Below are 13,788 nucleotides of genomic sequence, written 5' to 3' on the forward strand. Positions count from 1 at the left end.
CAATACTCTTCTCCAGCACCACAGCTCAAAGGCATCAATTCTCCTTCTATCCTCCTTGGTCATTGTCCAACTCTCTGATGCGTAACAAGTGATTGCAAAGACCATGGCCTGTATCAGAAGCACCTTAGTCTCCAGAGAGACACCATTGCTCTTTAGTACTCTGGAGGGGTCCCTAACAGCATAGTTTGATATAAAAAGGGAAAACAACCCAATTCCACAATCTCTTTTATACTCATATTATGTATGTATGACGACTACAGAGGGAAAGTTCTAGAAAGATATACCCCCAATTGTATATTACAGTTACATTTGTGAGGTCCCAGGGATTAGGAATACATGTTTAAGGAGACTTGAATCTTTATCTATAATGCTGTAAACTCTGGTAGCCTAGTGGTAAGGAACTGTGCTGCCAACTCAAAGGCACACAGTTCAAATCCACTGCCACTTCAGAGCAATCCCCTCCTGTGTGCTTTGCTGCTGTTGTTGATTGCCGTCAAGGTGAGCATGACTCATAGCAACCCCATAAACAAAAGACCTGAAGTCTTTCAATAAATATCGCTTCTCAAAGATCATAGTTTCCAGAGGCATGCTGTTTAAGACGTGGATGCCATTTCTGCTTCCAACCTGTGTGCTTTGTTGTTGTTGTTGTTAAGTGCTGTCGAGTAGTAGATGACTCATAGGGACCCTATGAACAAAAGACCTGGACACTCGTATAACTTTCATCTTTTTTCTAGGTTCATAGGGTTTCCGGAGGTAAGCTATTTCAGAAGTAGATGCCACTCCTGCTTCCAAGCTTTTTAAATCAGGGAGCTCCACCAAACACTGTCCACCATACGTGACCATTATTGCATTTGACACGTCAGTGTCACAGTGTTCAGCTTTACAGCAACAACGAGTTACCTTTGAACAGCAAGTGGACAGAGTAGGGCTATAGGACCTAGAAGAATGTTTGACCGAAAACAATTAAAAACAGGCCTGAAGGCCACAGATTAGAGTCACCCACCTCTGAAAATCTCCTGGAAGGTCAACTACAAGCAGCTTGCTGGTTCTGATGGCATGTAAAATTAACATAATCAGTTGAACTTGGAGAAACTATGAAAGTTATACAAGTGTTCAGGTCTTTTGTTCATAGGGTCGCTATGAGTCGTCTACGGCTTGACAGTACTTAACAACAATCAAAAGGTTAGGTGTTTGAGTTCATCCAGGGTCACCTTGAAAGAAAGGCCTGATAAGTTACAGCTGAAGCAGCAGCCACTGAAAATGCTACAGAACACATACTGTTTCACTTGGACACACACGGGGCCGCCTTGAGCCTGGCAACTTGATTGGTAACTGGGCTTTTAAAGGTTTAATATTTTACAAGGAGAATGCAGAAAAGTGTGATTTATGCAATTAAATTTTAATTTTTTAAAGGAGATCTCAACATTGATAGATTTATAAAGAAAAACAAGAAAGCAGAGGACAGATATTCTCAATTCCATTCTGTAGGTAAGAAGACTGGAGCCCAGAGATGAAAGTGACAGGCCATGAAGCCAGAGATTTACTTAGACACCTCTCTGCTCTTAGACTCATAGCGGACTCTCGTCTTGAACAACGCTGGCATGCACTGGCTTTGATTGGCTCTTTACTTGGCTCTTGATCTGGCAGGAATAATAGGGACTATATTCCTATACAGGTGCTACTACAGTTCATGATCCCTGGCATCGTGATGGTGAGGCCTAAGGGATGCTGGTCTAGAGACTTCTTCTCACACTCTCACCCCAAAGGTTAGAGCTTCATTCGTTTTTTAAAATGTCAGACATTATTCCAAGTCTTCTTAAGACTCATTACACTCATTTCAAATCTAACTGCTGTTGTAATTGGCTGTTTAGATTGTAACTCACAGTGACCATATGATCAATAGCTCTGAATCTGCCTTATTCTGAGGCAACCTCATCATCTCTGACACACCTCACCCCACTGCCATAATCACTGTGTCCAAGGTCTTCCTTTCCTGCACTGACCCTCTACCCTTCCAAGCATGATATTATTCTCCAAGAACTAGTCCCTTCTGGCAACATGCCCAAAGTATGTGAGAAGGAGTTTCAAAATCCTTGCCTCCAGGTAGCAACCTGGTTTCGCCCTCTCTAGAACAGACATTTGTTCTTTTGGCAGTCCATGGCATGCATGCTCAATGCTCTGCTCTAGCACCACAACTCAAAGGCATCTATTATTCTGTCGTCCACCTCTCAGAGGCACGGCAAGCAATTGAGAAGACCATGATCAGGCACACCTTAGTCTCTAGACTGACACCATTGCTCTTTAGCACTCCAGAGAGATTCTTGACAGCAGACTTTCCTAAAGCAACTCGTTTTTGGATTTCCACAAATCAAGATAGGCACTATTATTTTTATGCCAATTTTACAGATAAGAAACAGAAGACTACATAGATTAAGTATGCTGCCCAAGTTTCACAGCTAAGTAAGTGGCAGAGGTGGGCATGACCCTATTATCCACTATGCCACTGGTGGTGTAGTCTAGAAGAAGTTGTGCTATTCACCCAAAAGTGACACTTCTCTGGTAATTCAAGTCCACCTTCGAGAAAGATGGGTGACCTCTCCCTGTTTGAGTTACAGCCTCAGAAAACCCAGCGGAGAGGGAGCTATACATCAGTTCCAACTCAGTGGCAATGAGTGGGTGAGTGACCTGCTTATTGAAAACTTCTTGTTCCTAGTGATATCGATGCAGAAGATCAGATTTGGGAAGTTGACTCAGATAACCACCAAAACCTAGGGGTCTAGTACTTGGGGTCTTCACAATGACCCTGGGCAAGTCAAACTTATTCTTCTTCCACTCCGCTCTGCGTCTTCAATTCCAAAACAACAGATAATTACTTTGTCACTACTATGTGCCCAGCGATTTCACATCCATGTCCTCGTTCAACCCTCTCACATCCCAATAGTTAGTATGAACGTCCCCATTTTAGAGACAGGAAAACAAAAGAGACACAGATGGTCTCAGATGAAGGTTCAAGGAGAGGCCCGTAAGACTGGTAGGAACCACTATGGGGTAGGGATCACTGAAAGCCAATGGGAGGTACTGCTGCTCCATGGGCCCATCCAATCTTCTGGGAAAGAGCAGACCCAACTCCTGCTTCAGAGTGGGGACCAAAACTCAAATGACAGTATTTTTCTGCACTCAAATTCCATGACTCCAAGGATTCTCAAGTGACGTAGTCTGTGGGAGATGGGTTGGTAATCTAAAGGGTAAAATCCACCAGCGACTCTGAGGGAGAAAGAGGAGCAATCTCCTCCCATTTAATTTATAGCCTCTCAAAAATGCAGTGGCGGTTCTGCTTCTGCTATGATCAGTTCCAACTCCACAGCAATGACTTGGCTTCTGGCTCTGACCAACTCCACCACTAGCTGGTGTGTTGCTGACTCTGAGGTATGGTGATCAGGTGTGTGTGAGCGTAGAATTCCTCACTATAGGATTTTTAACAGCTGTCATGTGGCATCAGGACTGGAGGAAGACTCATCAACAATCTGAGTTATGCAGATGACACAACTCTGCTTGCTGAAACTGAGGAGGACCTAAAGTGCTTACTGCAGAGGATCAAGGACTGCAACCTTCAATATGGATTGAAGCTCAACATCAAGAAAATAAAGATTCTCACCACTGGGACGGTTGACAGCATCATGATAGATGGTGAAACAGCTTTAGTTTTGCTTGGCGCCACAATCAACTCTCTTGGAAACAGAAGCCAGGAAATAAAAAGACAAATTGCATTGGGAAAGCCTGCTGTCAGAGACCTCTCCAATGTACTGAAGAGTAATGATATCAGTGTGTAAACTAAGGTGTGTCCGATCCAGGCCATGGTCTATGCAATTACTTGCTATCCATCAGAAAACTGGACCATGACCTGGGATTACAGAAGAAGAATCAATGTCTTTGAGCTGTGGTGCTGGAGAAGAGTATTGAATATACCATGGACTGCTAGTAGAGCAAACAAGCTTATCCTAGAGAGGGTTAAGCCAGGCTGCTCCTTGGAGGCAAGGATTCTGAAGCTTTGTCTGATATACTCTGGACATGTTACAAGGAGGGACTAGTCCTTGGAGAGGGACAACATGCTTGGGAGGGTGGAGGGACAGTGCATGAGAGGAAGACCCTGGATGAGATGGATTGATGACGTGACTAGGGTAATGGGGGTAGGTGTGTCAGAGACAATATGATTGGCACAGGATAGAGCAGAGTTTAGGGCTGTTGTACATAATGTTGCTGAATCTCAGGCAACTCGACAGCACATAACAACAACAATAATATCTTTTTTAACTTTCAAACATATTAATTATATTTCCAGCTCTAAATGGGCACCAATAATTAAAATTTCCCCTACAGAAATTCACAATTCCCTGTGAATGTGGAGAATAGAGGATATTTATATATATATATATGAAGTCCATCTGATTACCACACTGCAAAGACAACCAACCTTGGATTTGGAGAGATCACACCCATTTTTATGTTCTCAGACCATGAATCATTTGCTAGCAGTGTGACCTTTGAAGCTCACTGTCCTCAACTATAAAACAGGAATGAAGCCACCTCACCACTGATGACACATGTGGAAGCACTGAGGATAGTGCCAGCAGCTGGCAAGTGCTGACTCTATCTACACAAAGACAAGTGGGCTAGCAGTGAAGCGGAGAAGGGGCTCAAGAAGAAAAGAGAAGGAACTGAGTGGAAAAGTAGGGCTCCCGTGAAAAGAGGCAGGAACCTTATTAAGTGTCCCCCAGCATTTGGTACATTATCTAATGAAAACACTGCACCAACAAATGAACTTGTAAAAGCAATCAATTGTATGGATGAAAAAAATACCCGAAAGGTTTTACCCCGTCTCAAACGCCTGGTCCATGCCAGGCACTTGTGCTAGAGCTTCGATCTGTAATAGTCGCCTCTAGTCAAGGGAAGGAGGTGACTGAGAGTGGAGGCTAAATCAGAAGAAGTGGCTTGGAGGAGGTCAGCTGTGCGGGAGACGATGGACCCCGGTCGTGGCATCAACTCATTCAAAGACAAGGGAGAGGTTCCAAAGACAGGATGGGGGAGGCTGAGGTGGCCGCCACCTTCTCAAACCGTGATAGTTCCTGGGTGACGCCACGTACCAGCTGTATAACCCTTAGTGGGTTCTTCACCCCCTCACCTGATTCTGTTTAGTGTGGGAAGCTCAAGGGTGAGGGAGATGATGTCAGTCACAAGGTAAGGACCACGCTCACTGGGTGCACCCAATAAAGAACACAAATCATCATGGTTCTTGATAATCACACATCTTTAGTTTCTGATTCCTCCCCAGAGGCATGAGAGAGGGTGGTGGGCACTGATAAGGGGCCAGGGTCTTCACAGTAACTCAGGACCCAGCTCATCCTCCAGCTTCAGATGAACACCACCTCTCACACTGGCTCTCTCAGCATAATGGAAATGTCAAGGGAATACGAGCTTCTGTGCCTGAAACTGCAGTTAATGAGGCTCGATTATATCTCTAACACAGCCCAACCACATAACGATCCTCACCTTACAGATGGGGAAGGTGAGGCCCAAGGTCATCAGATCTCAGGTCTGCTGGTAACACAGCTCCAGTGCCCTTTGTCACCAAGGGCACGCACTTTCCTTGGCTGGAGCGTGTGAGCAGGACCAGTGCTGCCTGCATCACTAGGCAGGGTTGTGTCTGCCACGTTTTAAATGCTGCAGCTGAGCCACTAAGTGACTTGTCCTGGGTGTCCAGCTCAGGGCAGTCATTTGCACAAACAGTTCCATTCACACTGAGAGGAGGTGTGGCGATCTTTGACCACATCTCCACACTTCCTCTGACCCCTCAAAGCCCACCCTTCTCCTTCCCTGAGAGGTGCCCTACCTTGTTGGTGAGGCTGGGGTCTCTTAGAGCACTCTCCTCCTCCTCTGAGCTCCCCTGCTCTTCATCCGACGTGATGTCCTCTTTAGGGGCTACTGTGGAGATGGGGCAGACCTTGTAGGGCTCTGTGTAGGCGCTGGATAAGAGAGGAGAGACGCAGAATTAGAGCTCTCTGTACAGAGAAGGCACAGGGTAAGTCCAGGATGGGTGGCTTTGGAGAGACAGTGCAAGCCATTAATGAGCGCTTCTGCAGGAACCTAAAAAATGAGTAAGACACAGGCACAAACTTGGTCTTGGAGGGAGACAGACTTGTCTCCATGTTAGATAAAAAAGGCAGACTGGGAACCCAAACCGACTGCTGTGAATGAAGTTGATCCTGAGTCAAGGAAACCCGAGGTGCAACACAGAAGAACTGGCCCCATGAGGTTTTCTGTGCTGAAGCAGGTTACCAGGGGTTTTGGTGCCAAAATCACTAACTAAAGGTTAGAAGTCAAGTATAAATAGTTTGTGCCACCCAGGGACCTAAAGCAGTGAAAGAAAAAAACCTCACTGCCATGACTACTGACCCTCCAGAGGGTTTTCAGAGGCAGTAAACTGCATGGGAGGAGATTGCCTATCCTTCTCCCTCAGAGCCACTGGTGGATTTGAACTGCCAGAGAGATTCAGTGTTTATGTTAGCAGCACAACTTGCTACAGGAGAGCTCCCTAAAGCAATACAGGAAGGTTTAAATAGTTTACTACAAGAATGGGAGGTGCTCAGGGCCAGTTGTTGGTCAGCTTCTGCTTGACTGGCCTCAGCACCTGAATGGGTGAGGTCACACTGTGGAGTCAGCCTTCAAGGTGGCTGCAGTCTTTGTCATGATGTGGCAGACAGAGCCACATGGTGCACGTGCGGATAATAACCCAGCCCCAGCTCTACCATAAGGTACATCAAGGCCAAAACACAGTGTTTCAGTTTCTATCTCCACTAAATGGGGGAAATGATTCCTATCTTACTTTCTTGACAGGTGCCTGAAAAGCTGAGGGAGGCGTGACAACAATCTCATTTATATGCCTGCAGCTACTACAATATTACTACTAATTAATGGCATAAATGTTTTAATTAACAATTATAATCATTCATTAATACTATTTGACTATATAGATCACAACAAACTGTGGTTGATTCTGAGAAGAATGGGAATCCAGAACACTTGATTGTGCTAATGCGAAAACTATGCTTGGACCAGGAGGCAGTTATCAGAACAGCGAAAGGAGACACCTCATGGTTCAAAATTGGGAAGGGTGTATGCCAGGGTTGTGTTTTATCTCCTTATCTTTTCAATCTACATGCAGAACAGATTATTCAGGAGGCTGGGCTCTATGAGGAGAAATGTGACATCAGGATTGGAGGAAGACTCATCAACAATCTGCGTTATGCAGATAACACAATCCTGCTTGCTGAAACTGAGGATGAACTGAAGCTCTTGCTGCTGAAGGTCAAGGACTGTAGCCTTCAATATGGATTGAGGCTGAATATCAAGAAAACAAAGATTCTCACCAGTGGGACGATTGGCAACATCATGATAGATGGTGAAGAGATTGAGGTTGCTAACCACTTCAGTTTGCTTGGCTCTACAATCAACACTCTTAGTATCAGCAGCCAGGAAATTAAAAGATGAATTGCATTGGGAAAGTCTACAATCAGAGATGTTTCCAAAGGACTGAAGAGTAACAATGTCAGTCTAGAGACTAAAGTGTGCCTGATACAGGCCATGGTCTTTGCAAACTACTTGCTATGCATCAGAAAGCTAGGCAATGACTAGGGATGACAGAAGGAGAATTAATATCTTTGAGTTGGAGAAGAGTACTGAATATACCAGGGACTGCTAGGAGAACAAACAAGTTCATCCTGGAGAGGTGAAGCCAGGCTGCTCCTTGGAGGCAAGTATTCTGAAGCTTTGTCTGACATACTTTGGGCATGTTGCAAGGAAGAGGCATCAGTCCTTGGAGAGGGATGTCATGCTTGGGAGGGTGGAGGGACAGTGAAAGAGAGGAAGATCTTCGATGAGATGGGATTGATTCAGTGACTGAGGTAATGGGGGTAGGTGTGTCAGAGACAGTAAGATTGGCACAGGATAGGGCAGGGTTTAGGGCTATAGGTGACTCAACAGTACACAACAACAATAACAGCAACATTAATAATGTAATTCAGTACATATTTATGAACTGTCTGTTCTGTTCCAGGCACGGGGCTAGGTACTGGGTAAACAATAGTGAATGAAGGGATAAGGTTCCCCTAGCTTCAAAAAGTGAATTAACAGATACTCATCAATAATCTAATTGATTTTGAAAGGCAAAGTGCTTTCCTGGCATAGACTAAGGGAGGTGAGGAGGAGGAGGAGTCAGCCATGTGACAATACAGTGATTGGTTCAGACAGAAAACTTAGACGTATATAAGAAATGAGGCAGCAAAATGCTTGACACATTCAGGGAATTAAAGAGGCCAGTGTGGTTTGGAGTGGGTGGGCTGCATATAATGCACAGGATGGGACACATAAGCCAACCAAGCTTTTTTCTGAGGAGGTCAGAGCTCCTTGCTTCAATCTTCCTGTCTGCTCACCTCAAGACTGTTTTCCGACAGACACCAGGCCAGGCCCCTCTCCTGCTCAGGAACCTTCAATAACTCCCTCTCCTGACATCAGCAGTGTAGCCCCAAATTTTTCTCAAGGCTAATCTATATACTCGAAATCTAGCATCTGGACTTAGTAAATCCTATCAAATGTATAGTATTATGAAACTAAGCTCAAATACTGATTCCTTTTCTGGGGGAGTGGCAGGATGAAGCACGGGAGAGACAGGTGGATGTGAGGGAAGAAAGGAGCTGCCGCGCATGGGCCTGGCTAGGCTGACTCTCATGCCAGCTCAGGCAGGCAGGACATGCTGCCCTTGCCGCTGATCCTGTGGTATCTTAGGCTTTATTGTTCAAAATGGCTTTTTGAGCCATGGACTTGGACTCTCACCACATGAGTGGCCAGGAAATAGGTAGAAGTAGGTAGAACATCTAACCATCATTAATAACATACGCAAGTAAAATCTTGCAGAAGATTATTAAAAGATGGCCAAAACAGTACATAGACATTGAACTGCCAGAAATTCAGGCTAGATTTAGAAGAAAATGTGGCACCAGGATATCATAGCTGATGTCAGATGGATCTTAGCTAAGAATACCAGAAGGATGGCTCTTTGTGTTTTATTGACTATGGACAAGCAGTTGACTGTATGAATCCCAACAAATTATGGGTGACATTGAGAAGAATGGGAATTCTAGAACACTTACTTGCGCTTATGCAAAACATATACCTAGACTAAAAAACTGCTGTCTGAACAGAACAAGGGAACACTACATGGTCTGAAATCAAGAAAGTTGTGTGTCAGGAATATATCTTTCTCCATAACTATTCAATATGTATGCAGAACAAATCATTCAAGACTGGACTATATGAAGACACACGTGACATCAGGATCAGAGGAAGATTCATTGACAACTTGCATTACACAGATGAGAAAACCTTGCTTGCTTCAAGTAAAGAAGACGTGAAACTCTTGCTACAGCATTCAGTACAGATTACATCTCACCATAAAGAAAACAAAATTCCTCAACACCATGCCAACAGGCAGCATCATGACGGAAGGAGATGAGACAGAAAATGTGAATTAGTTCATCTTACTTGGATCCACAATCAACACCCTTGGCACCAGAAGTTAAGAACTCAAAAGATATATTGTACACCAGAAAAGTCTGCCGTCGGGGAACTCAAAGTCCTGAACAGCAATGATGTCGTTTAATGACAAGTGCATCTAATCCAAGCCATGCTATTTTCAATTATTTGCTTAGCATCTGAAATTTGTAGAATGAATGAGGATGACAGAAGAATCAGTGCCTTTGAGATGTGCTGTTGGAGAAGAGTTCTGAATAGCTCACCCACTGCCTCAAGGTCAAATAAATGTTTTGAAAAAGTTAAAGCCGGGTTACTCCATGGAGCCAAGGATAGTGAAACTTCATCTCACATTCTTTGGACATGTTGTTAGAAGGGTCCAATCTTTGGAAAAGGTCATTATGCTAGGAAGGTGGAGTGTCAGAGAAAGAGAGGAAGACCTTCAACAAGATGGACTGACACCGTGACCACAGTAATAGGCTCAAGCATACAAGAAGTGACAGGATGGCACAGGATAGGGCAGGGTTCAGACCCATTGTTCACAGGGTCGCTAAGAGCCATATTCAACTCAATGGTGTTTTTATAACAACAAAAGACAGAATTCTGTGACTTCAATACACTGCTTTTAGTTTTTCAATATTGGAGAGGCCATCCAGAATGATTACCAAGGAAATCCAGGACCAGAATGTCACTGAAAACCAACTAAAATGAATGTGTGTATTATACACACACAAATAATTACATATCTTGGTGAGATCTCTTATTATGACTTTCATACTCAGATCTGCTGTGATCAACTAATCAATTGAAAGGAATTTTCCTTGGGGGTGTGGCCTGTATGAAATACATTTAGACATTCATGTTTGCTTTTTGCTCAGTGAGGATCCTGATCTGGCCTGTCACCATCTGACTTGCCATTCTTTGAACCTGAGTCCTTGGCCTACTAATCTTAGTTAGGTGTGTCTACTTCCAAAGTAAGCATCTTGCATTGCAAACAGCTGATCTTAGGTTGCTTAATCCCTCAAGCTACATGAGTCAGAAGAAACCGATGGCCTGACATCTGACCCATGGACTTGCACCTGCTATCCTCTAGTGTGTGAGCCATGTCCTTGAGATCAATTTCTCCCTTTTTCTCTGTCTCAAATGAGAAAAGGACTAGAATAAACATTTCATCAAAGAAGACATCCAAATGGCCAAGGAAGACATGAAAAGTTGCTCAAAGAGATGCAAATTAGAACTACAGTGAGATCTCATTTTATACACACTGGGACGGCTAAGATTTAAAAGAATAATGACAAGTGTTGGTAAGGATGTGCCAAAAATGTATGAATAAAAAAATAATACAGCAGATGTGGAAAAGAGCTAAAAAGAGAACTTTCATATTCTACTCCGAGGTGGAAGACTTGAAAGCAGAGACTCAAATAGAGACTTTTGCACTAGTGTTGACTACGGCACTATTCACAATGTTGTTGTTATGTGGCATCAAATCACTTGTGACTCACAGCGACCCTATGTACAACAGCTCTGAACTCTGTTCTATCTTGAGCTAATCTCACTGTCTCTGACACACCTACCCCCATTATCCCAGTTACTGTATTAATCCATCTCTTCCTCTCCAGCATTGTTCCTCTACCTTTGCAAAAATTATATCCATCTCCAAGGACTTGTCCTTCCTGGCCATGTGTCCAAGTATGTGAGACAGAGCTTAAAAATTGTTGGCTCCAAGGAGCAGCCTCGCTTTTACCCTCTCCAGGACAGATCTGTTTGTCCACTTGGCGGTCTATAGTATATTCAATACTCTTCTGCAGCATCACAACTCAAAGGCATCAATTTTTCTTCTATTATCCTTATTCATTGTCCAGTTCTCTGATGCATAGCAAGACTATGGCCTGGATCAGGTGCCCCTTAGTCTCTAGACTGATATTGTTGCTCTTCAGTACTCTGGAGAGGTCGTTGACAGCAGACTTGCCCAATGCAATTCATCTCTTGATTTCCTGGCTGTTGGTAAAAGTGTTGATAATGTAGCCAACCAAGCTTCAGCTATTCACAATCTCAATCTCTTCACCATCTATCATGATGCTGCCAACTGGCCCAGTGGTGAAAATCTTTGTTTTCTAGATGCTGAGCTTCAATCCATATTGAGGGCTACAGTCCTTGATTTTCTTCAGCAAATACTTCAGGTCCTCCGCAGTTTCTGGCATCAAGGTTGTGTCATCTGCATAGTGCCTGTGGTTGATAAGTCTTTTTCTAATCCTGATGCCACATTCCACCTCATAAAGTCCAGCCTCCAAAATAAACTGTTCTGCATATAAACTGAAAACATATGGAGACAGGATACATCCCTGATGTACAACTTTTCTAATTTGGAACCCTGTAGTGTATCCTTGCTCTGTTCTGACGGCTGCTTCCTAGTTGAAGTATTCACACTAGCTAAGGGTAAAACAACCTGAAGTACAGATGCAGAAGATCATCTATAAATAGAATTTACAAGAGGAAAAGAATCTTCAAGAGTAGCTATATTAATGTTTGTGGTCAAATAAAATGTTTTGGTTTCTTATTTAACTAATGTCTATGACAAGGTCTGTCAAAACAATTTTCATTGACTCTGTTGACTACAACCCACAGTGACTCCTTGGAGAAAGTGCAATCAGAGTACTCCTTAGGAGTACAGATGGTAAAGCATGCTAGGAGGAGGCCATTTCTAGGAAAGGGACATCATGCTTGGAAAGGCAGAGAGTCAGCAAAGGAGAGGAAGACCAGCAATGGGCTCAAGTATGTCAGAGATGATGAGGCTGGTACAGGATAGGACAGAATTCACATCTGTTATTCACAGGATAACTATGAGTCATAGTTGCCTGGATGTCACCTAAAACCAAACTATTATGTGTCTTTGGGTTCTGTGGGATTCTTAGATTTATAGATTTATGTTCTTCACTAGACTGCAGAAGTTTTCTACAATTATTTCTAATACTCTTTCGTATAGACTCTTGATAGTTGCTACAGGTTGAGCTTCAGATATCAAGTAATAGAAACATTTTTTAGGTGTTATTTTAGTTAGAATATATTTATCCATGTATTTTACTCATTTTTAAACCTTATTTTATTGTGATTTTAGTGAAAGTTTACAGAAATGTAGTTTCTTAACAACTTTGACAGGCCAAGTGTCTATCAGGCCCTGGTAGAGCTGTGACATGGATAAATAACTACTTCTTCCTTTGGATAGATACACTAGGAATAACTACAGATTTCAGCTTATGATCAGTAGCCAATGATGATGATGAAAGAATAAGTTCAAGCTGCACTGAAAGCACTGGCAAAAAAATAAGGTCCCAGGAATTGATGGGAAACCAACTGACATGTTTCAACAAACAAATGCAGCCCAGATGTGCTCACTAGGCAATGGAAGAAATTTGAAGGACAATTACCTGGCCAATATATGGAAAGAGATCTGTATTTGCTCCAATTTCCAAAAAAGGTGACTCAACAGATTGTGGAAATGTGGACATTTTCAAGCAGTATCATTAACAGCACATCCAAATAAAATCTTACTGAAGATTATTTTTACATGGCTAGAACAGTTCTCTAGAGTACAAAACAACAGAACAGTACATGAACAGAGAATGGCTGTTTTAGGCTGGATTTAGAAGAGCAAGAATATCATTGCAGATGTCAGATGGATCCTGGCAGGGACCAGAAAATATCTACCTGTATTTTATCAACTATGCAAAGGCATTTGACTGTGTGGATCATAACATATTGCGGCTAACATTGAGAAGAATGGGAATCCCAGAACACTTGTGTTCATGCAAAACCTATACCTAGATCAGGAAGTTGTTGTCCAAACAGAGTAAGGAACACTGCATGGTTTAAAGTCAAGAAAGGTGTTTGTCAAGGCTGTATCCTTTCTCCATACCTGTTTAATCTCTATGCTGAACAAATCATTTGAGAAGCTGGACTTTATGAAAGAATGTAGGATTGGAAGAAGACCCATCAACAACAAAAGTTAAGCAGATTATACTCAGGTTTCACTCTGGAATTTATCAGTCTTTGGTCCTTTACCAAAGATGTCCGGAGTTGGAGCTATTATGAGTTAAACGGCACAAAACAACTTGAAAAACAAGGAACTCATGCAATATTATTCAAAATGGGTGAACCTGGAGGACATTATGCTGAGTGAGGTATCTCAGTCACAAAGGGACAAATGCT

The 13,788-nt window shown here is 43.0% G+C and overlaps 1 protein-coding gene across 1 annotated transcript in view; it reads right to left on the reverse strand.

Annotated features, from left to right (window-relative positions):
* Window positions 1-13,788, reverse strand: part of FGD5 (FYVE, RhoGEF and PH domain containing 5) — a 233,993-nt gene that overhangs the window by 115,289 nt on the left and 104,916 nt on the right. The window contains exon 2 of the mRNA XM_006901054.1: window positions 5,888-6,020. Within this exon, the coding sequence (XP_006901116.1) occupies window positions 5,888-6,020 (133 nt within the window). The remainder of the gene's footprint in view (window positions 1-5,887; window positions 6,021-13,788) is intronic.

Source organism: Elephantulus edwardii, unplaced genomic scaffold (genome assembly GCF_000299155.1).
Source record: "Elephantulus edwardii isolate Elephantulus edwardi_28Jun2011 unplaced genomic scaffold, EleEdw1.0 scaffold00306, whole genome shotgun sequence".
NCBI lineage: Eukaryota > Metazoa > Chordata > Mammalia > Macroscelidea > Macroscelididae > Elephantulus > Elephantulus edwardii.